At 41.1% G+C, this 24,015-nt stretch overlaps 1 protein-coding gene across 3 annotated transcripts in view; it reads right to left on the reverse strand.

The window, feature by feature from the left end:
- Positions 1 to 24,015, reverse strand: part of A1CF (APOBEC1 complementation factor) — a 102,428-nt gene that overhangs the window by 58,358 nt on the left and 20,055 nt on the right. For 2 of the 3 annotated variants that reach the window (XM_043983145.1, XM_043983144.1), the window contains exon 2: positions 9,440 to 9,583. The exons of the other annotated variant lie outside the window; for it this stretch is intronic. In XM_043983145.1, coding sequence (XP_043839080.1) covers positions 9,440 to 9,538 — 99 coding nt within the window. In that variant the 5' untranslated portion in view covers positions 9,539 to 9,583. The remainder of the gene's footprint in view (positions 1 to 9,439; positions 9,584 to 24,015) is intronic. 3 annotated transcript variants of the gene reach the window in all.

The raw sequence follows: 24,015 nt of genomic DNA on the forward strand, positions 1-24,015 counted from the left end.
CCTTGAGATAATGTCAGACTCCTTAGTATGGTGAACAGAGCTCTCTACAGCCCAGTCCTGTGACCTCTAAAAAGGTCATTCATTATTCAACAGATTCATATTCACCATCCACTCTGCCCAGTGTTCTATTAAAGGGCGAGGCGGACCCTGTCACCCTGCCACTGAATAATCTTCAGCAGCTCCTTATTAACCCCAGGAGCAAATAGAAAATCCTCTGTCAGTTCTTAAGACTCTTCACCCCCTGGCCCCATCCTAGCTCTCCAGTCTTCGGCAGTCTATGACACAGTGATGCAGCCCTCCTTGTTGGGCCCCATACCTGATATGCCATCTCCCAATTCTGTTCATTTGTGCTGGCTTCCCCCATTCTTGGAACCCTTTCCCTACTCGTCTATACCTCATGACTTTCCTGGCCTCCTTGGACACTCTGCCCAAATCCTATCTTATGCAAGAGGTCTTTCCCTGTTATTGCAACCTCCATTGCTCTGAGGTCACCTCCCATTTACACTAGACATATATCTTGTGTGTACAACATTGTTTGCATGTTGTGTCTCCTATGAGGGTATGAGCCCTTTGGCAGGGACCATGTTTTTGCCTCTCTTTGTATCTCCAGTCCTTAGAACAGTGCTTGGCATATTGTAAGTGCTTAATAAATGCTTACAAAATGCAGTGCTAGAGGCTAAGGGCTACAAAGCCATCCCTGTCCTCTTCTGGTCAAACAGGCCAAATGATTTAGAATTAGAAGGGATCATAGAGATTATCTAAGCCAACCTACTCATTTTACAAAGGAAGAAGCTGAGAGCCAGTGAGAGGAAATGTTCAGTTGTTTCAGTTGTGTCTGACTCTTCATGACCCCATTTGGAGTTCTCTTGGCAAAGATCCTGCAGTGGTTTGTCATTTCCTTCTCCAGTTCATTTTACAGATTAGGAAACTGAGGCAAACACAGTGAAGTGACATACCCAGCGTTACACAGTTAGTAAGTGTCTGAGGCTGGATTTGAATTTGGGTCTTCCTGGCTCCAGGCCCAGGGCTCTATCCACTTCACCACCTAGCTGACTGGGGTTCATGGGCTTGGAGCTACAAGGGACATTAGAGATTATATAGTCTAGCTACTCTCAATCCCCCAATGTAAAGGTGAGGAAACTGAGTCTCAGAGATAACTATCTTAAGTTTACAGGATTTAAAGCTGAAAGGGACTACCATCTAATTCCTTTAATTTATAGATGAGGAACTTGAAGCTCAGAAAGAAAGGCCTTGCCCCAAATGGCTCAGGTAGTAAGCAGCAGAGCTGAGATTAAACTCGTTTACTTCAAATCCAGATTCTTTCTATGCTACTAGGATGAAAGAGTAAGAACTGGACAGGGCCTGTGAGGCCTTCAAGACTGGCCCCCTCACTTTACATATGAGGAAACAGGCTCAGAGAGGTAAAATGACCCATCCAAGGACACAGATAATATGTATCTGAGGTAAGAAGTGAACTCCATTCTTCTTGACTCCAAGCACAGAACTCTACCCACTATGCATCTTGCTGCTTTCAGTATTCCGCCACACTGTAAAGTAAGTGCTATGGTTATTGTTATCTCCATTTTATGGAAGAACAAACCAAAGTTGAGAGAGCTTAGGTACCAGAGACATGGCTAATCCATGCTGGAAGCAGAATTCAGACCCAGGTCATTGTAACTCCAAGTCTAGCAAGCAGTCTACCATGCCACATGGCTTCTTATGTACAAGTACAATCAAATGCAAGAGTGTTTCTTGGCTCTATCATTCCTCTGAGGAAAGTGATATCTGAAAGGGACTTGGCTTTTTCCTGATTGGGGTAAAGCATTCTTGAACTGAAATGCTAAAAAGCCAGGTCCCAATCAACCTCCAGGAATGAAACGTCCACTGAATGGAGGGATGCTCTTTGTTTCACGTCTTTCCCCCATGCATATCTAGTATGCATTTCCCCCATGCATCTGGATTTTTCTAGTATCAGCATCCAAAGCAAAAATAACATCATGCAACAGGGTTTTTTTGAGGCCTGTGTGCACACTTGGCTTGGATGGCCATTGGGGAGCTGATTGGTCGCTGTTACCAAGTAACCTACAAAACTCCATCACAGACAGCTGTGTTTGTTTTTCAAGGTGATAAGGAAAGGAGTCCAGAAATAGAAACATTCAGGTAATACAGCTCTTCCAACCTTGCCCTGATTTCAATCTTCTTTCTGTGTGAGAGGCTGATCTGGTGCAATGTTAAATTATTCAACTTGACCTCAAGAAAGACAATGACTTTAGGGCCATAGATTCAAAGTTGAAAAGGATGTCCTCAGAAGCCATTTAGTTCAACCCAATTTATGGTCAAGCAACCTCAGGAAGCGCAAGGAGCTTAAGTGACTTACTCAAGTTAGTATAGTCAAGAACAAAGCCAGGATTTGGGCCCATTTCCTCTGAGCTGCACCCCAGAACTCTCTTCACTGTTCTACACTTTACCCCCACACACTCCTTTTCAGGCCTCTCTTTCAGGAATTCAACCACTGCTCTATGGTCATCCAGTCCAACTCCCTCATTTCACAGATAAGTAAACTGAAATGCCCCTTGTGAATGTAGGATTTATTTCAATCTATCGGGCATATTTTAAGAGCTGACTCTTCCAGATGAGAGCAGCAGGGCATACTAAAGAGAGAGTCAGCCTCAGAGTCAGGAAGACTTGCTTTCAAGCACTGCCTCTGAGACATATTGTCTGTGTGACCTTACCTCCCAATGCAGTGCCAAGATAAGTCTCTAAGACTAAGTTGCTAAAACAATTGCCCTTCTTCATTGATAGAGGGAATTTCCTCCCAGTGAGTTTTTATATCAGTTAAGTCACAGATCCAATCTGTTGCTCACAGGGATGTGCTGGAACATGATAGTTGACATCATGTATTTTATTGGTTGTCATGTGGAGGATGGATTGAATAGTCTGTTTAACCCCCAGAGGAGAGAACTGGGAATAATAGGTAGAAATGGCAAAAAGGTCCATTTGGGAATAATGAGAGCTATCCCAGAGTGCAACGAGCTGCCTTGGGAGCTAGTGGGTCTCTCCTGATTGGAAGATTTCAGGCTAAGGCGACATGATGATTTGTGGTTATATTGTGGAGGACATTCCCAGTGGGCTAGACTAGATGGTCTCTCTGGTTCTTTCCAGCAAGGAGGTTCCATGAAACTGAGGCCCAAGGTAGGTAGGTGATTTAATTAAGGTCGTTCAGGAAGTAAGAGGGCAGAGTCAAAATTTGAATTCAGGTCCTTTGATTCTGAATCCAGTTGCCATGTGACGGTTCTCCAACTATGATATTTGAGACTTCAGTTAGTTGAAAGAATATATAAAGGATTAGATTAGTCCCGAAAAATACTGTGCCAGAAAAAAAACAAAAACAAACCAGCTACTTAAGCTGAAATCCCAAAGTAAACTTCCTCTTTGTATTTCTGGGAATATGAATGGTTAAACCTGCTGCTATCAAGATCACATCTCGGTCTTCTTTGTCTTCCAATGGCATTGGACAAGAAACAACACTGTCCTGCCCTGTACACTTAAAAATCTTAGCTTCCTTTGTCAACATTTGGTACACTTGTAACATCAACCATTGTTACATTGTTACTCTTATAACAATGGTGTGATGTGTTACATTGGCAACATCACATGCATTAATATCTACTTGGTTTATTTAGTTTAAAATAGTAACATTAACATTTATTACAGTGTTTCTTTTCTAATAGCAACAATTGTTAAATGATCACTTTTGTAGCATTGTTAACATTTAATGAGATAAAAGAAGTTAAATGTACAGAAATTGCCACTGATTTTTTTATCTTAAAAATTTTTAAATCCTTATAGCATTATTACAAATAATAACACAGAAAGGAAAATATTTACCCCCTATTCAGCAATTCCCATAGATATATCTTCATTATGCTAAATACCTTTGGTCCTGTACTAACTAGATTTCTGATGATTTTACATTTCCCTCTAGAACTAGTAAAGTGTTTCTTTTCTCAGTGGGCAGCTTAACAGAAATTTGTCATCAGCCATTTGGAGACTTGTACAGATTACTTCTGTGATTGGGGACTGTGTACTGTATTCAGTATCACCTCAGTTGAAAACATCTTGAAGGTATATATTAAAATCTTAAATAAAACTGAAAAACCAATAAGAACTCTCCTAACTGAAATGAACTCTTGACAATCTAACTAAAAAGAAGACTGCCCTAATATGTGTCAGACACTGTGCTAGGGTCTGGGGATCTCTAATCAAGAGTAAAAACTATTACTTCCCTGAGGGACCTTACATCCCAGAGGGGAGACACAGCATGCACATGCATTGGTATATGCAAAACACAAGCAAAGTGGATACCAGATGATTTGGGGCAGGGGAGAGAAAGTACCACCAGCTGGGGTACTAGGCAAGAAATCATGCAGAATATGATTCTTGAACTGAGCCTTGAAGGAAATGAGGAATTCCTGAGGTAGAAGTGAGAAGGAAGTGGATTCTAGGATTAGGAAATGGTCAATGCAATGGCATAGAGATGGAGTGCCACCTATGAGGCCAGTAAGCAAGTGGCTGGATTGTAGAAGTTGCAGAGGAGAATAATACGTAATAAGGATAGAAAGGCAGGTTGGAGTCAAGTTATGAAGGGATCGAAATGCCTGATAAATTTATATTTGATTCTAGAGGTAAAAGGGAACCAGCAGAGTTTATTGAATATAGGTGATGACACCACCAGTTTGACACTTTAGGAAAATCATATTGGTGGCCCTTTAGAGTCTGGACTGGGGTGGGGTGAGACTTGAGACAGAGAGACCAACTAGGAGGCTCTTGCAAGAGTCCAGGGGTATATGTGGCTAGAGGTGACGTGGTCCTCAATAAGAGTGGTGACAGTGAGGGCAGAGAAAGAGCCATAGGTGAGAGATGAGGTGAAGGGAGAAATGAGATGTGGCAAGTTCTTGGATCTATGAAGTGCATGAGAGTGTGTGAGGAATCCAGGAGGTTACCAATGCTATAAAAAAAGCAGTGTCCTCAACAGAAATAGGGAATGTTAGAAACAAGGTGAGTTTTGGGGGTGAGGGAAAGATAATTTGTTCTGTTTTTGACATGTTCATTTTGAGTTGCCCATGGGACTATGTATGTATGTATGTGTGTGTGTGTACATACACACATGTATACATAATATTATAAAATACAATTTTACAAGAGAATTCTATATTGTGAATATTATAAATGAAAAAAATACACACCAAAATGTATATATGTATATTTATAATGCATATATAATACATGTTATATAATATGAATAGTATGAATGGATTATATATTGTGAATATTAAAATCAAACTATTACATACACACATACAATGTATTTTTGTGTGTTCATATATGTATGTGTGTATGTGTATCTAGTTCTATGGGCAACTCAAAATGAACATGTCTAAAATAGAACAGATTATCTTCCCCCCAACCCCCAACTCCACCCTGTTTCTAACATTTCCTATTTCTGTTGAGGACATTGTTTTTCTTCCAGCCTTGGTGACCCCCTGGACTCTACTCCCCTCACAGACCCCAAAACTCACTGCATCTTCTTGTTTCTCCCTTCACCTCATCTCTTACATCTGGCCCCTTCTCTATCCTCACACAGTCACTGCCCTCATTGAGGACCACGTCACCTCTTGCCACACGCACACACCTGGACTCTTGCAAGAGCCTCCTGGTTGGTCTAGGACATATCTCAAGTCTCACCCCACCCCAGTCCATACTGTGAAAGGCCACCAATGTGATTTTTCTAAAGTGCCAAACTGGTAATGTCAACACAAACACACACATATGTATATATGCATTATACAAAATGTGTATAATGTGCACACATACATGTATATCTATGTATACACACATACATGCACATCTATGAGAAGAGAAGACTCAAGTGTGACATGACAAGCTGCCTTCAGGTCTTAGACTGCACTTTCACTGGGCAGACTACCTAGACACAATGAGCACAAGTTGTAGAAGAGCTGATTTAGGATTGATATCTGGGAAAGTTTTCTAACAATTAGCCCTGACCCAAAGTGGAATGAGTTGACTTGGAAGGTGATGGGTCCCTTTCATTTGCTCTCTTCCGGCAGAATCTGGATCACCATTTGAGTAGGAGGAGCTTTTTCAGGTAGACATTGGACTAGGTGTCACAGAAGTCCCTTCAAACCCTGAGCTTCTGTGATCTTGTGACCATCTATCATATTCCTTTTCCCAGAAGCCAAGGCATTTTCATATTGGTTAGAAAGGCAACAAGGAAAAGAAACTGAAACAAATAAATGTTTGATAAGAAAACTGACACACGTTGGAGGCTTTTGTTATATACACATGAATTAGTTTAGATCAAGATTAGAACTACGGCTCAGAGGAGTTAGAAAAGCACATGGGAGATATAAGACACTTGGCAAATTAGAGAACAGTGCTCTTGTGAGGAATAGTGGGAATATTGGCTCATCAAGTAATTGTTGCTTTGATTTTTAAAATGTATGTCTAAATTGGATTAGGTTTTCAGTGCATCCCCCAAAGAGATGTGATGAACAGCTTCATGATGCTGGGTTTGATGATGAGTACAGTGATTAGAATTTATGAAATCTAGATTTGAGGTGGGAGGATATTTGTCCCCTCAAAAATGATGAGGTAGTGAATACTGGGGCCACCACGGTCAGTCATTTTGCTAACCAGCTGCCCCCATACTCTGGGTTGGTTTGATCCTGATTTTCTAGGCTGGGGAAACAGAAGTGGGAGTAGGTGGTCCACCCAAGAGGTGGTCTGAAGTTATCCAGTTGTAGATGATGTTCTGTGGCTACAGCAGTGACCCCAGAAGCCAAAGAAAGGACCTATCCTCAGCCAATTCCCATACAGGGTCTCAGGATGCTTAAGTACCTGATATTGCTAGATTTCAGAGGATCTAGAGTTGAAGGGGAGCTCAGACATCATCTAGTTGAAACTTGCTTATTTTACAGATGAAATTTAGTCACAGAGAGGTTATAGTGTCTTGATTAAGGTCATTCTTTAACCAGGACTTTTACACTGGATTCTTTAGACCTGTCATATTTGTTCAAGTATTTAGTGCCTGGAACATAGTAGGTGCTTAATGAATGTTTATTGATTAATTGATTGAAGAGCTAGCTTGCATATGAGGGATTGAACTGGTTCTGTCTGTTCATCAAGGGTGAAAGAAGAGACAACATGGTGTAGTGGAGAGTGTGGTGGCCTTGAAGTCAGAAAGATGTGGATTTGAATACCTCCTCAGACACTTATTAGCTGTGTGACCTTCAGTAAGCCACTTCCTCACCTGTGAAATGGGATAATAGCACCTACCTCACAGAGTTATTATGAAAATCAAGTTAGAGTGCTTTGAAAACCTGAAAGCTGTATTAAAAAGATACTTTTAATTATTGCTGGTGTTAATCAGGAGTAATGCTAGAAGTTGCTGAGAAGATTTCTGCTTATTGTAAGCAGAAAGTCCTTAAAAATTAGAATGAACCCATGGTATTATAGGCTGTTTTGAAGGGTAGTGGGTTCTATGTCATTGGAAGTCTTGAAGCAAAATTATGAGCATCACAGACATGTTGCAGACTGGGAGGGGGAGCCTTGTCAGTTACACCTTGGACTAGGTGGCCCCCAAGGTTCTTCCTGATGATGAGATTCCCTGACTGAGCATCTAGTACTTTCCTGAAGAAGCTGGAGGGGCCAGGTATATAGTCATGAATCAAAATCAGACACTCATCAAGTTAGAAGGGACCTTGGAGATGTGATGGCCTGATATTTTGAATCAAATGAAATCCTGAGAGATGAAGAGATTTTTCTAAAGGTTTCCCAATCAATTAGTGGAAGAGCTAGGGCCAGAGCACAACCCCCTGAAATTGAATCTAGTCCTACTGCTATTTCATAAGGTGCAGACAGACACCTGCAGTACTCACATTGGGTGTTTGAAGCTATCACAGACTCAAGGACCAGGAGGTAATCTTTCCCTTTATATATTTCTGAAGGCTTTTTGTCAGAAGGGTTTGATGCAGACATACTCTGCCCCCACCCTGGGCATTCAATAGCTATTTCTAACTTCTGTTTCATTTTTTTGGGGAAATCATTTTTGATTTTATGAAGTTGAAATATTCTATTTTGTCTTTTGTGATTTTATTTCATATCCTTATCATATTGTAGACTTGGATTTGGAATGAACTTTGTCATATAGTCCAACCCCACCCCTGTTCATTTTACCTATGGGGAAACAGAGACCCAGAGAGATTAAATGACTCATCTAAAGGGACCCAGAAAAACAGGAGGCAGAACGGAGATTCAAGCCCAGCTCCTCCATCTCCAGAGCCCGTGTTCATGCCACTGCACCATACTCCCTCTTTTCTCTACTTCTTTAGTTTTACATCCTCTTCCCACTCCCCAACCCACCAGTCATTGTTGTGAAAGGGAACTCCTTCTGTTCTCCTCTCATTTACATACACATGACTACATCAATAGGTGCAGAAAATTGCCTTCAACAAGACTCAGCCCTCATTTCTAAAAAACTCTAAGAAGTATTGTGTTGGAAGGGCTTTTCTCAATAGGATCAAATTAGACTGCATCTACATTTCTGTTTATGGATTCTATTTAATTTGACAAGAGTTCTTATGTCATCTCTCCCAAGTGTACCAACACTGATGGGTAACCCCTTTGAGACTTAGTCTTTGAGAGTTGTCAGCAGAAATGGAAGCTATGCGAGTCTCCCAGGGTCACACAGAGAGAACATGTGATAGGTAAGACCTGTCACCCTCCCTCTGAGGTTAGCCCTCTAGTTTTCTTGCCAGGGTGCTCCCTACATGGATGAAATCACAGGTCTGTACCAAAAACGTATTACATTCCTAGTAGAATGTAAACTTCAGGGAAGTAATTGTATTCTATTTTACTTTTGTCTCTCAAACTTTTAACACAGTGATTTGCACTTAATAGTTGCTTGAATTGACTTGATTTGAAATCATAATCATGCTAGGCTGATTTCTCAGGCTGTGAGTAGAACCATGCATGGATGGAATAGGAGAAAAAGAGCTAGCCTTGGAGTCAGAGGACCTGAGTTCAAATCCTGGTTATGCTATTTATTCTTATCATCTCAGATCCTACATTTCCACATCTATAAAAAGGAATTGGGCCAGATGGTCTCTGGGTTCCTTTCTATTTCAAAACCTATGACCTCATTCCATCCAAGGAAAGCAAAATCACCTCTGCAACTGAAGGATAAGAAAGGTTGTCTTAGTAACTTTCCCATCAGGGACTTCTTACCTTGAAGGAGATCACCCATCTGTGGAGTCAGATGAGCAGATGTTGACATTGTGTGGCCATAAGCCCACCAAGACCAGACACATTCAAGGTTGCTTAGACAAGAGCTCTGGAGCATATCACTGAGGGTTCCTACCTGGACCAAGCTATATCCCGTGCGCTGAATGAGTGCGCGGAGGGCTGCTTCTTTCTGAGTGCCGCTCAATCCATCCCCGGATTTTTGATTTGATTCCATTGAGAGTGATTATCAGCAAAAAATCAGGTTAATTAGGGGTGCTCACTGCAATCAAATTTAAAATAAATTAAGAAAATTAATATTGCCAAGGTGACAAATCTTTTTGTGGAGGGTATTTCTAATCAACCATTTAAAATAAATCAGTCATTCATGGTTTAATTAATTAATACACAAAGTCTTTTAAACATTATGCCATTACATTTATAAAACATTTCCTAGGTTGCAAACTGGATTCACAGACCATAAGTCATTTACAAAATGGGGTCTGAGTATCATCACTGCCCCCTTTTCCCACTCTAAGGATGAGAAAAGTGAGGTTCACAGTAATTAAATAACTCCCCCAGAATCACACAACTGGTAGCCTCCCCACAGCTGCTAAATTAATATCACTAAAGCATGGTCTGGCCACATCACTGCCCTTGCTCAAAAAGTTGCGCTGGCTCCCTTTTGTCTTAGGATCAAAGATACACTTGTCTTTTGAGATTTTAAAGCCTTTCATAACCTGGGTCCTTCCTGATTTTGGAGGCTTCTTGTAGATTAGTCCTTCACTGACTTAACAGCTTCCTGCTCCTTGGTGATGCCAATCTCTCTCTCATCTCTATGTCCAGTCCTCCACAGCTCTGAGACATCCCTTCCTTCTCCTCCTCTCTGCTTCTTAGAACCTGTGGGTGCCTTAAGGCTCAGCTCTTGCCCCATCTTTGGCATGAGGACCTTTCTGATCTTCCCAAATACTAGTGCCCCCTAAAATGACTTCATATATATATGTGTGTGTGTATTTGTGTATATATATATATATATATATATATATATATATATATATATATATTCTGTGTCTAATTTTATGTGTATATGTTATTCCTTCCCCCTCCTTATAGAATATACAATCTTTGAGGGCAGAGACAGTCTTTGCATCCACTGCACAGCATCAGTTGGCTCATCACAAATACTTGTCACATTAAAAAGAATTGAATTAAACAGCGTTAAAATGAAGTGAATAGGAGGCTTCTTCAACCACAGAGGCAGATGATAAGGCAGACCTGAAGTAGAGAGGTGGGCATGGAGACAGAAGGTGGGTGGGCATCATGGAGGCAGAGCCACCAAGACTACACATGCCCTGGGATCTTCTGGCCTCTTCTTCCACATGACTGAGCATTCTTCTCTGCCTCCTCCGCTGGGTCCTCATCCATGTGCCATTCCCTACATGTGCAGTCCCCCAGGCTTCTGTCCTGGGTCCTCTTTACTGCTTTCTCTGCCCCCTCTCATTCTCCCAATAGCATGTAAGTTCTTTGATGAGAGGGAATGTCTCGCTTCCATATTTGTGTTCCCAGCATTCAACAGTACCTGGCAAATAGGCTTACATCCATAAGTGCATTCTGGTCAGGACTGAACTGGCAGAGGTGAGGACTGGTTCCAGTTATTACTGCCTCTGAGGCTAACTTCCCATCCAATAGGCAACACTACCTTATACATAGAAGGCACTTAACCATTTGTTGAATTGAGTTTAACCGAGTAAAGTCACCTTTCTCTGCTTTATTTTCACTGTTTACAAAAAAGAGGAACCTGGAAAAATGTTCTTGAACAAATCTTTCTGTTCTAAGTGAGAGGGGGTATAATATTGCAGTTAAAGAGCCAGTACTGGAGTTAAGAAATATTGGATTCAAGTCTAGCCTGTGACAGACACTTGCTCTGGGACATTGGGTAAGTCAGTTAGTTGGTCTCAGCAATCTGGACAACTCTCTAAATCTCCAAGCTGCAGAGAAAGGTGCAGAATACATTGACAGAGGGAGTTTCCTCACCAGAATCTTCTAGTCCCAAGGAAATCACAGGTCCACCCCAAATCTTACTTGAATCTCCAATACATCCACCACATAAGTGCAAAATGTATTAGCCCCGGTTTGCAGATAAGGACAAAGAGGTTAAGAAAGACTTGTTCTCGGTCACCATCTAGTGGGTCTACAAGGTAGGATTTTAAACCAAGTTTCTCCTGACTTCATGTCCATGCTCCTTCCTCCTTTTCCAATTTAGATCAAGGATTCCCAGTCTTGAAGGTTGTCATCACATTCTCCCCAACTACTCCTAAACACCACCCCCTGACTCAGCACCATTAAAAGGGATTTTAGCGGTGTGTGTGTGTGTGTGTGTGTGTGTGTGTGTGTGTGTGTGTGTGTATGTGTGTATGGGAGGGACTGTAGGAATTCACTGAATTGCACAAAAACTGGATGTTGCAACTCCAGAGAGGTTGAGAATTAGGGATCAAGATCATGCAATATCCAAAATCATCAATAAGATAAATCAGGACAGTCTGTGTACTCCTGGACTTCCCAGAAACCAGCTGGCCAGCATCTACATCTCTTACACACAAACAAAAAGGAATACTGGCTGCTAGCCTAAGGTTCAATGGAGAGACCTATGAGTGATAGATAGATGGATAGCCTCATACCTGCCCTGAGCTTCCCACAGTGTTATATCTGCTCCCCCCTTGTATTTGTTTTTGTTTTTAGAAAAATTGACTAACACTACACCCTGAACTCTATTACTTTTCATCACATATACCTAGCTTGTCAAGGTAATTTTGGCCCCATATTCTGTCATTCATTGGGCTAACTACCCCATCTTAGCTTCGTGCCATCTGAAAATCTATGAATATTCCATCTATGCTTTGATTGAGAAATAGCTCTGCATTAAGCATAGATCCTTGAGATCTCCACCGGAGACCTACTTCTGAGTGGACATGGAACCATTAATAACTAGTCTGAGTTAAGTCTTTCATTCACTTTAGAATTTATCTAACCTCCTGCCATCCAATCCACACTCCTCTATCTTTCCCATAGGAATACCATGAGAACCTTAGTGGCGAAGTAGACAGATCACTGGACTTGGAGTCAAGAATACCTAAGTTCAAATTCTGTCTCAGACACTTTCTAGGCATGTGATCTCGGACAAGTCATGATCTCTGTCTTCCTTGAAGTCCCCATTTGTAAAATGGGGATAATAATAGCTATCTGCTTTACAGGGTTGTTGGGAAGAACTGAATTCATCAAGGGCAGTTAGAGGTTCTCTCATTATCTTCCTTTATCTCCTTTGGCATCTGTTCCCAATCCATGTCAACGGACCAATAGTTGATTTTTGAAAGGGTCTGAATCAAATGCATCTCAGGATACATATTGGTAATATTCAAAGCAAGCTGGTTTATGTTCTATTTCCTGAATGTTGTGTCCCATCTCCCACTTCTCATCTCCCATCTCTATGCCTTTGCCTAGGCTATCCCCCATGCGTGGAATGCTTGCCTCCCTGACTTTGGCTTCTTAAATCCCTTAGCTCCTTTCAAAACTCAGATTAGGTACCTTAGAGGACCTTAGAGATCATCTGGTTAAATTGTCTCTTTTAACAGAGACAGAGCTGAGGCAGTGAGACCTAAGATCACAAGATAAGGACCCAGTGATTATTTGAACCCCCATTTTCCAATTTCCTAGCTAGTGTTCTGGCCACTATTCTGTCTCCTTTATTGGATCCGGTTGGTATTAGCGGGTGGGGGACAGAGGAGAATCTTCTGAATGGGGTTATAATTTCAGCAAATCAAAACTTTAAGATGTAAAAAGTTTTTAAAATATAAAATAAAAAGCCTCTAGCTAAAAAGATAATTATTAGGGAAATAATTTTAAAAACACAATTTATAAAACCAGAAAGGAACAGATCTGCCCATTTCTCATAGAAGGTTTTTTCCCCCTAGGGCCATAGAGGGAAGATCCCACTGGAATATAAAAGAGGAAAATGTTATCTTTCCCCCTAGAATCTATCATAGAGGGTGGAGACATGGCCACTCAGCTCTGGAGAGGCTTAGGCAATAACATAAGGGCCTGTTCAGGAGTCTGACTCTTCATCTGGGTGACACTGGCTCTTTGGAAGCCCTGAACAATTAACTTTTTTTTGTGTGTGTGTGTGGGGCAATGAGGGTTAAGTGACTTGCCCAGGGTCACACAGCTAGTAAGTGTCAAGTGTTTGAGTTTGGATTTGAGCTCAGTTTCTCCTGAATCCAGGGCCGGTGCTCTATCCACTGCTCCACCTAGTTGTCCCCTACAATGAACATTCTTATCAATTTCCATAGCTTCTCTTAGGCAAAGGCTTGTACTAGTGTGGGCCTTACAGGGTCCCAAGGCAGTGTGGCTAATGTGACCACACCAGCAGAAAAATCTTTCCTATTCCTCAAAGTTCTCAGAAATGTGGGTTATGTTCTGAAGTTGTGACCCTTTCACATATGATTCCTAGTGTTCTGTCCCAGGGTCATTCATTGGTGATGGTGACGAAGATAAGGACTGATGACATTTATATAGTACTTCAAAGTATAGAGAGCACCTGACATACTATCTCACCTCAAATGTCTGCTATCTATGTGACCTTGGACAAGGCACCTCATTAGAGGCATACTCAGAAGCAAAATGGAGTAGTATATTGGATACTGGACTTGCAGACAAGAAGAAATGGGTTCAAATCCCACCTTAGACATTTATTAGCTATGTGACCCTAGACATTTAATCTCTCTGTGCCTTAGTCTCTTCATCTCTAATGGGGGAGGGGGGAGACAGACTCAGGGGCCTCTGAGGTCGTTTCTAGCTTTAACCTATGGTCTTATGATCTCATATAAGTCTTGTAGCAACCCTGGGAGGTGACACTATTATTATTCCCATTTCATAGATGAAGAAACTGAAGTGAAGTGACATTATATAATCTCTTTCTGTTTTTTTTTTGGGGGGGTGGGGCAATGAGGGTTAAGTGACTTGCCCAGTGTCACACAGCTAGTAAGTGTCAAGTGTCTGAGGCCAGATTTGAATTCAGGTACTCCTGAATCCAGGGCCAGTGCTTTGTCTACTGCGCCACCTAGCTGCCCGACATTATATAATCTCATGGGGGAAAAAAGCATCAAAGGCAGAATTGGAATCCAGGATTCAAGTGATATCCTGTCTAGAATTCTTTCTATTAAATCTCTGAAGCTGGTCACCAAGCTTAGCTCATAATAGGTGACCAGTAACATTATCAATGCTAGCTATCATTTGGGAATCATTTTAGTCAATAGGCTTTTAGTTTAGCATCCAGGAAAAAGGAGCTGATCTTCCCACCGTAGTTTGTCATGGTTAGATCATATCAGGAGTACTATTTTCAACCCTGAGTGAGCCATTTATAGGAAGGATATTGTTGAGTTGAAGGAGGACCAGAATGGTGAAGGTCATAGCATGAGGATCGATGAAAAGAACTGGGACTTTAAGCCTGGAGAAGGGAAGACTTAGGGAGAACATGGGAACCAGTTACAACTGTTTGTAGGTATCCCATCTGGAGGAGGTGCCAGAGGTCAGAACTGCAAACAAAAAGACAAAGTGGAAAAGAGGCAAACTTAGGTATGATAGAGGAAAAAAACGCCGAAGTATAATCACTTTTCCCTCTCTGGAGATTTTCACACAGAAACTACATGACAATGGATTGGACTCCTTGGTTGTAATAAACAAACAATGATGATGACAACTATGATAATAGCAGTATTTTCATAGAGCTTTAAGGTTTGCCAAGCACTTTACACGTATTATCTCATTTGATCCTCACAACAACCCTGGGAGGTCGGTGTTGTTATCACTCCCACTTTACAGATGAGGAAACTGAGGCTGACAAATGTGTGACTGGTCCAGGGTCACACAGCTACTATATATCTAAAGTTTAGTTTGAATGGAGGTCTTTGTTGACCCCAGTTCGAGGGCTTCCCCCACCACAGCATTATCTAGCTGCCTCATATGCAGGGTCTTTCCAAACAACTTTGATTTTCTGAACTTCTATGTGCTCTAGACTTTTCATTCATTCGTCTTGATTTGTTTTCTATCTTAAACTAGTCCTCAGACCTTGTCAATTTTCATGCCCTCCATTTTTCGACACTGCCATATCTAATATTTTAGTCTAGCCTCCTATTTCTTCATTCTTAAATTGCTGTAATTGCCTTTTAACTGGTCTCCCTACCTCCATCTCTTTGATCCATTTGATACAGCTTTTCTCAGACTAATTAATCTAAAGCACTCTTAATTGTATCACACCTTTGCTTAGAGGCATCATGGCACAGAGGGAAGAATTTAGATAGGGGATCAGATGGAATAGTATCCATTCCAGTCTACGGGCAATTATCAAACAATCACTATATCCAGAGACCTCCATCTTATTCTAGGTTTAGAAAGACAAAACCACAGAGAGCCCTTGCCTTCAAAAAGGTTATGTTCTACAGGACAGATATAACATCTATGCACCATGGGCTACCCTACCCAATAGTCAATCAGAATCAAGATGATATTGTGTTGAAAAGCTATAAAAGCTATGAGGGATAGTTGCAAAGAAAACCTGTTACAAATAAGCTAATTCTCACATTTCTCCCCAAGGTCCTTAATGTGGTTGTTGATGAGGCTAATGGCCCAGGTCTCCCTCTGGAAAATCACCTCCCAGAAGGTGTGAGATGAAGGTAGAAAGGATGGGGAGCCCTGGCCATTATCAATGGCTGTCTTAGGGCTGTTTGGATCCAAAAGCACCAGCATGTGGCCCTCAGGCTTTTTTTTTTTTTTTTTTTTTTTTTGCTAAAGGCCACCTTTCCTTTGATAAGGTCACAATAGGTGATGTGAAAGTGACAAGTTCATACTTGCAAAATCTGCCTCTCCTTTCAGTTAATCATTAGAAGGGGAGGGTGGAGGATGATGGTACTTTGACATCAGTCAAAGTCTTTGATGCTGAGTCACTCCCAGCTCAGGTTCTTAAATTACCATGCATGAGAGTGAAATGGTAGAAAGAACACTGGCCTGGAAGTCAAAGGACCTGGGTTCAAATCCTCTCAAACTTATTTTGCCTGTGTAACTTTAGGCAGCTCTCTTAACTTCCTTGGGCCTCATTTTCCTTTTCTATAAAAAGAGGGGTCTGGCTCCTTACCGCTTTGACTCCAGGATCCCAATGAGAACACTGACTGCAGATCCAGATTCTGCCTTCAAGTGAGAATGTTCTTTCTTCTACCCTTAAGGACTTCCTTGCCATGCCCCCAAGTAAGCATGTTATTTAAAAAGCTAAACTTATCTGCCCTGCCCCCCACCTCAAATGTGGCCAGTGGGAATAGGCAGCTCCCAGTACTTTTGCAAATATCATGTTGCCAAGGTCCAGTTCAAGACACTGTATGTCTTTTCCCCCCACATTTATTTATTTTATTTTTAATTTATGGAACAAAAGCATGTTTATAAAATAGTAGAATAAAAATATGATTGCCCATGAAATTGCAAATCTATTATGTCCAATTTGCTATTCCTTTAAAATACATGATAAAGTTATCGTATAATTTTTTTCTTTTTTTCTTCTCCCCTTCCCTTTCTGCCTCCCCCTCCCCCATAGCTACCATTACCACAACTAGGGATTAAGACTCGATTATAATAAGCTGCTAAAATAAAATGAAAACAAAATAAAAGTGACTAATGTTATACGGCCACAAGTCCAAAAATATCTCTTTGAAGAACTTTAAAAAGAATTAAAAACCAAATGAGAGTGATCAAGGAAAAAAAATAAAAGCAATCCAGAAAAATTATGAAAAGAAAGTTAACCATTTGGAAAAAGAGATACAAAATCTTAAGAAAGAATAAAGCTCCTTGGAAACCAAAATAGGGTAAGTGGAATTGAATGATATTATAAGATACCAAGAAATGATAAAACTAGAAAAAATAGAAGAGAATCTGAAACATCTCATTAGAAAAACAAGTGATCTGCAGAAGAGACAGAGGAGACAATATAAGAATTGTTGGACTACCTCAAAATTGTGTTCAAGGTACTATGTGTCTCTCTGACACCAATAATGTCAAGGTCAGGGGAGAGCAAAGCTCCATTCTTAGTGATATCAAGGGGATTGGTAGAGAAAGAAGGATCAGGGTCCCTTGGGAAGGCCTCTACTGTACTAGAATTGTATGGGGAAATGGATTACATTATTTACTCAAAAGAGAAAGGATGAAGGGATGAAACAAAGGCCTAAGAAAACACACACACACACACACACACACACACACACACGATACTAAAGTTCTGTTGAAAGATTTTCTGTGTTCAGTGCAAGAAGACCTGAGTTCAAATCCTTCCTTTCTCACCACCTGTATGACCTTGGGCAATTCACTTGACATTTCTTATCCCTCAATGTTCTTATTTATAAAATGTGGGAATTGGACCAGATGGGGCCCAGAGAGGTCCAGGCCCTCTAAAGCCCTTGTAGCTCTGATCTAAATGCTTGTTTACTTGACTCTCTTGGCACCTTCTTGATGTCTGCTGACTCCTTTCATATACTATGGTACAGGTAGGGCCAAGAGGAGGAGTTGGCATCCCTTTCTTGCCTCCCATGACTGTCTCCTCTGGGGGAGCTGCAGAAAACAAATTGTTGCTACTGGTATTTCATACAATTTTCTCTGAGGAATATCCTCTAAATTTTGAGGGAGAAGAGTCATATCATTGTCTTTAATTACACTGTTGGGCATTTATGGCTAACCTTTGTTCATTACCTGATGGTGCTAAGTCAACAATATTTGAGAGTTGTTGATAAAAGGCATAAAGGTTAACCAATGCAGGAAAAAATTTCCATGAAAAATATGTTGCACTGTTAGAATGCTAACCTCTGGAGTGAGGGGAAGACAGCAATCATTGGTCCAATTTTCAGCTAGTTCACAGGTACAGGGCACTTTACAGTTTAAAAATGCATTCCCCATGACAACCCCATGACACTGAAGAAAGAAGAGCTGTAGTGAGAGCACCCAAGTTTGAATTAGGACTGCTTTTTACTGCTTGGGTGACCTTAGGCAAATCATTTCCCATATTAGGGCCTCAGTTTGCTTATTTGTTAAATGAGTGAGTTTGGCTAGATAATCACTTCATTTTCTTCAAGGTTGAAAGCCTATGACCCACAAGGAAAGTGGGTAGTTTTTATTGAATTTAGGAGGTCTAATTATTTTGAATCTTTTTGTCTGGCCATCCTTCCATTAAATCTTGCCATTGGTTGAAGGGATATTGGAGAGGTGGCTCTTGGGTAGGTGCCCATTGGACTGAAATGCCTTTAAAGTTCCTCTCAGCCCTGGGAAGATGGGAAGCCCAGGTGCTGCCTCCAGATCCAGTTTTCTTTTTACCATATGCCACTGGTTGTCTCCTCACTTAGAGTGTGAACTTCTTGAGGGTAGGGGAGTTGCCCAGTCCTGTGACTGAGAAGGTCTTGGTTTTCTCATCAATCAATCAATAAGTATTTATTAAATGCCTACTATGTGCTGGCTGCTGGGGACAGGGATAGACTAGACCTGTGATTTCATTGGCATAGGGAACTTCCAGGTGAGGAAATTCCCTCTACCAATTCGGGTCAGGACCCTTTCTAGAATTTATCATCTTAGAAAGCTTCCTGGAAAATGGGAGGTTAGGTGACTTATCCAGCATCACATCAGAAGCAGACCTAGAACCCCATTCTTCCCGGCTCTAAGGCTAGCTCTCTAGCCACTACACAATCACTTCCAGCCACTATATTAGCTGGCATGGATATAAAGACAAAAATCAAATAATTCCTGCCTTCAGCGAGCTTTCATTCCACTCACCTGGAAAATGATTGCGAGGAAAGCATTTTTTTTTTTTTTGGTGAGGCAATTGGGGTTAAGTGACTTGCCCAGGGTCACACAGCTAGTAAGTGTTAAGTGTCTGAGGCCGGATCTGAACTCAGGTACTCCTGACTCCAGGACCAGTGCTCTATCCACTGCGCCATCTAGCTGCCCCGAGGAAAGCATTTTGTAAACCTTAAAGCATAGAGAAATGGGAGTTATTGCTCTTATTAGTACTTCTCACATATCCCATCTCTATTTCCTCTAGTACTGGGCACACAGTGAGCCCTTAAATATCCTTATGGGTTGAAAGAATGCACCTGTGCTGTGGGGATGGGATATCTGTACTTGTGCTCCCTCCTTCAATCTTTTTGTCCTTCCTCTCTCAGGCTGTCAATTCACACCCTATGGGGTGTTTGGGCTCTATGGAAGAGGATAAAGGGATAAAATCCAGGAACCCTGGGAAGAGATGATACTATGGTGTACAGCATAAAATATTTTGAACTTGCCATTAGCAAAGAACTAGTTATGAATTTTTCTTTTGACTCTTACTAGCTGTGTGACTGTGCGCAAGTCACTTTATTTCTTTGGCCTCAGTTTCTTCATCTGTAAAATGTTAATAATAATGCCTCTCAGGGATAAGAAGGACTTCTCAGGGATATTTTCAGGATCAAAGGGAATAATGTATTCCATAGAGATTAGTTATCATTAATTATATGAGAGACAGAGAGAGAGAGAGAGAGAGAGAGAGAGAGAGAGAGAGAGAGAGAGAGAGAAAGAGAGAGAGAGAGAGAGAGAGAGGAGAGTGGAGGCTACTGCAGCATTGGGATTTGGAAGGACTTTGAGAGGTCCTCTAATCTAAAGCTTCTTTTTTTTTTTTTTGGTGAGGCAATTGGGGTTAAGTGACTTGACCAGGGTCACACAGCTAGTAAGTGTTAAGTGTCTGAGGCTGGATTTGAACTCAGGTCCTCCTGACTCCAGGGCCGGTGCTCTATTCGCTGCGCCACCTAGCTGCCCCTAAAGCTTCTTAAACTGTGGGTGGCCACCCCTCATGGGGTCATGTAACTGAATGTGGGGGCTGTGAAAATTTGGGCAACAGTCAAAGGGTATGTCTACCTATTTTATATACCGATATACCTTGGGTTACATAAGAATTTCTCAGGCAAAAAAGGATCATGAGTGGAAAAAATTTCAGAAGTCCTGGTCTGGTCCGACCCTGTTATCTTACAGATGAGGTGGCACAGACAGAGTGGAAGTAGCTTTTTCAGGGCCACATAGATCCAGGCTTTGAACCCTGGTCCTCTGACTCTAAATCTAGGGCTCTTTCTATGATATCGGCTGCCTCAACAAAAAGGCATGAAAGTTGTCAGTAACATGTTCTCTTCATCCAAGAGCTGAAGCTAGAGCTTCAAGTCAATGGTTAAACTTACTCTTTCAAAAGCACCAGTTTCCTTAGAATTGTAGTTTCTTGAGAGTGTGGTCTGATTTCAATTTTTTTGCTTGTGTGCCCAGTGCCTTACCCAGTGGCAGTTGCATTCTGTGGGGCTCAGGAAATGATTGTTGAATTATCTGAATGGAGTGACCAGGAGTTCTGTGCCATCTAAGAGCAAACAGAGGCAGAGTTGCAAGTAGCCATTTACTCCTTGACTTTCTGGGTAACTTGTGCACCCTTTCTTGACAAGACTGCAGCTCCAGGTATCTGAAATTCCATGCCACTAACAAGGCTTATGGGAACTCCTTTGGAACAATGTCTGACTCTTGTCTGGAGCGTCACTTTTTGCGGTGGTCTAGCTTTGCTCATCTACATTAAAAACTGTTTAGATACATCAATATGTGACCACTCATTTTACCCGCGATTTAGCAGCTGGGATAGAAATGGATTTCAAGCTCAGTATGACAAAATATTGCATTGTATTTTATGTAAGACCATATTATAAGACTGTATCCTTTGCCACAGATAATAACTGCTGGGGTATAATCAAGGAGGATGTAAGGATTCCTGGGACATTTAAAAATTGATTTATAAATTGAGGAATAAATGTGATCTCTTGACTTATGAGTACCAAGCATGGCACTGTGAATATTTTTGATACAAGCATTTCCTTGTAGATCTTACTCAAATGTAAAACATAGTCTTAGTTGCTCATTGTGTTGGCTTTTCAAATGGAATCAACTAGAAATTAAAAATAAGTGCAGGACTTTCCAATGGTCAGAGGCCAAAGTCAACTGGCTTTCATCTAGGATCCAAATTCAGTTGCATAATCGCTGGCCTAATTGAAACATTATTTGTGTTGATGGTGGAATCAGATGAAGCAGATACAACATTGGTTCTTGAACCATTCTTCTTCTTCAAAAGCCACTTAGAGGTGGCATCTAGGTGGCATAGTGGATAGAGCACCGGCCCTGGAGTCAGGAGTACCTGAGTTCAAATCTGGCCTCAGACACTTAACACTTACTAGCTGTGTGACCCTGGGCAAGTCACTTAACCCCAATTGCCTCACTAAAAAAAAGCCACTTAGAGGCTCATTTAGTAGAAAATACCCTTTGAAGACGCATGATGTGACCTTTGAATATCTAGGAATCAGCTTGAAACCAAGATTTACATATGGAAAAGTGCCTTCATCTTCCATTAGGTTCTGCCAGGCAGAATTGGACTATGAAATGGACATGCTCAGGATTTAGTTGCCAGTTTCCAGATGATGAATCTTTCTTTGTCTTCAGAGAAGATACTATGTTCTGGGGGACTGCCCTGGCTAATCCATTCATCCCCAAACTCCCCCTACCTCAATTTTCTACTCAATTGACATGGGAAATCAGCATGGTGGGTGGAAAATTACTCAGCTCTGACCACTGGACACTCTTTAAGGGGCTTCCCAATTACTTTGTAAACCATTGACCACCCTTTGGAAACATTCCTAGAAATCTAATGAATTTGGAATGCCTAAATACATGAATGGATTTGTGGTCTCATGTGGCTGTTTATGTCAGTGATGCAAAGTGTCTTGTTCATGGGACAGCCAGGAGGTCAATGTGACATTGAGCCTATGATACCTACAGGACATTTAGGTCAAAATGTCTGAAAGGCAGTTGGAGATGCAAGATTGGAAGTCAGTGGAGGGATTGGAGCAGGAAGGGTAGATTTTGGAATCTTTAGTATAGAGATGGTAATTAAATCTATGGGAGCTGATGAGATCACCAAGTAAGGTAGTCTAGAGGGAGAAGAGAAGAGCGCCCAGGACAGAATGTTAAGAAACACCTACATTTAGACGACATAATTTGGAGGAGAATGCACAAAGGTGATAAAGAAGGAGCAGTCAGAGAGGGAAGAGGAAAAACATGACAGAGGGTGCCCTCGAAACTTAGAGAGAAGAGAGTATTAAGGAGGAGAGAGTGATCAGTGGTGTCAAAGGCTGCAGAGAGGTCAAGGAGGCTGAAAGATGTAGAGAATACAAGATCCCATTGAATTGACTGTCAATTATAAAGAAGGATTTTATTTGATAAAGCAAAATCATGCCTTAAAGGATCTCTGTCAATAAGGAGCCTTCTATGTATATATCAAACCTTCAGTATTCTATGAAGGATAAAGTAACAGAGATAAATTTGCTGGAGGACTCTCTGAACCTCAGTAGCAGGCAAATCCAAAGGACTTTACCACCATCAGGGGGGAGATGCACCTTCAAGGGATTCTCCATAGAGGGTGAAGATCTCCAGTTGCTCCTGTTTGTAAATGATATTGCTTCAAGTCTCCTGGCACTTAAAAGAAATTTTTTAACCATCTACACAGGAAATGCCAATTGGATGAAGAATATCTAATGTCTAGATTATAGCATGTAACTAGATGGAGAGCTTGTAGAGCTCTGTATACTTATCTTGCACTGAGTGGTAATGCCACTAGGATAAAATACAATTCCCTCAGCCTAACATTTAAGGTTCCCAACAATATGGCTCCCCCCTTATATTTCTAAGCCTTATTTCCTATCGTAGCCCTTCAAGCACTCTGCATTCCAGTCCAGCTGATATACAAGTTATTCCCTATATAAGACAACCCATTTCCCACTTGTATGCCTTTTCACAGCCATGTCTGGAACACACTTTTTCCTGACTTCACCCTCTTAGAATCTCAAGCTTCCTTCAAAGAGCAGTTCAGTCATTACCTTCTACTCAAGACCTTTCCAGATCCTGTGTGGTTAGTGTTCTTGATATTTTGAAATGACTTTGAATTATTTGGCCTACATATTATGTTTACTTCTCTGTGTATATGTTGTATCCTGCTAGTATAATTTATGTTCTTAGAAAACTAGGTCAAAGAGAATGCCAAAGAGTCTCAGCTTCATGTGTATAAAGATTGATTGAAGTTAATGGGGATGCTTAGCCTAGAGAAGGAAAAATTTACAGGTGGGGCTATTTTCTTTTCTGTCTTTGTATCTCTAATGCTTACAACAGTACCTTTTATATAGGAGGCACTTAATAAGTATTTTTAATTGAATCAAATAGACTGAAATCAATCAAAGGTTACTCTGTGTAGCTACCATGAAGGACTGTAATATTTTCACAAGAAAACCTAGAAACACATGAAAGGCTGGTCCAATTGAAAATATTGCCTGGTGTCTGTGGTTAAGACTAGCAACTGTGCACCCAACTTGGAGGGAATTTGTGTCAAAATTGTCCTTCAATCCAAACCTATCTCATTCTATCCAGTCCAGGCCCATCCCACCCATTTTATGTAAGCCAATCCAACCCAACCCAATCCTATCATATCAATCCAACAACCATTTGTTAAATACATTCTGTATGGTAGGATGAGGGTTCAGTATGGGGGGCATAGGCATTTGTAAAAACAAAATAAAGTCCCTGTCCCTAAGGAAA

The sequence above is a fragment of the Dromiciops gliroides genome, chromosome 2, assembly GCF_019393635.1.
Source record: "Dromiciops gliroides isolate mDroGli1 chromosome 2, mDroGli1.pri, whole genome shotgun sequence".
Classification (NCBI taxonomy): Eukaryota; Metazoa; Chordata; class Mammalia; order Microbiotheria; family Microbiotheriidae; genus Dromiciops; species Dromiciops gliroides.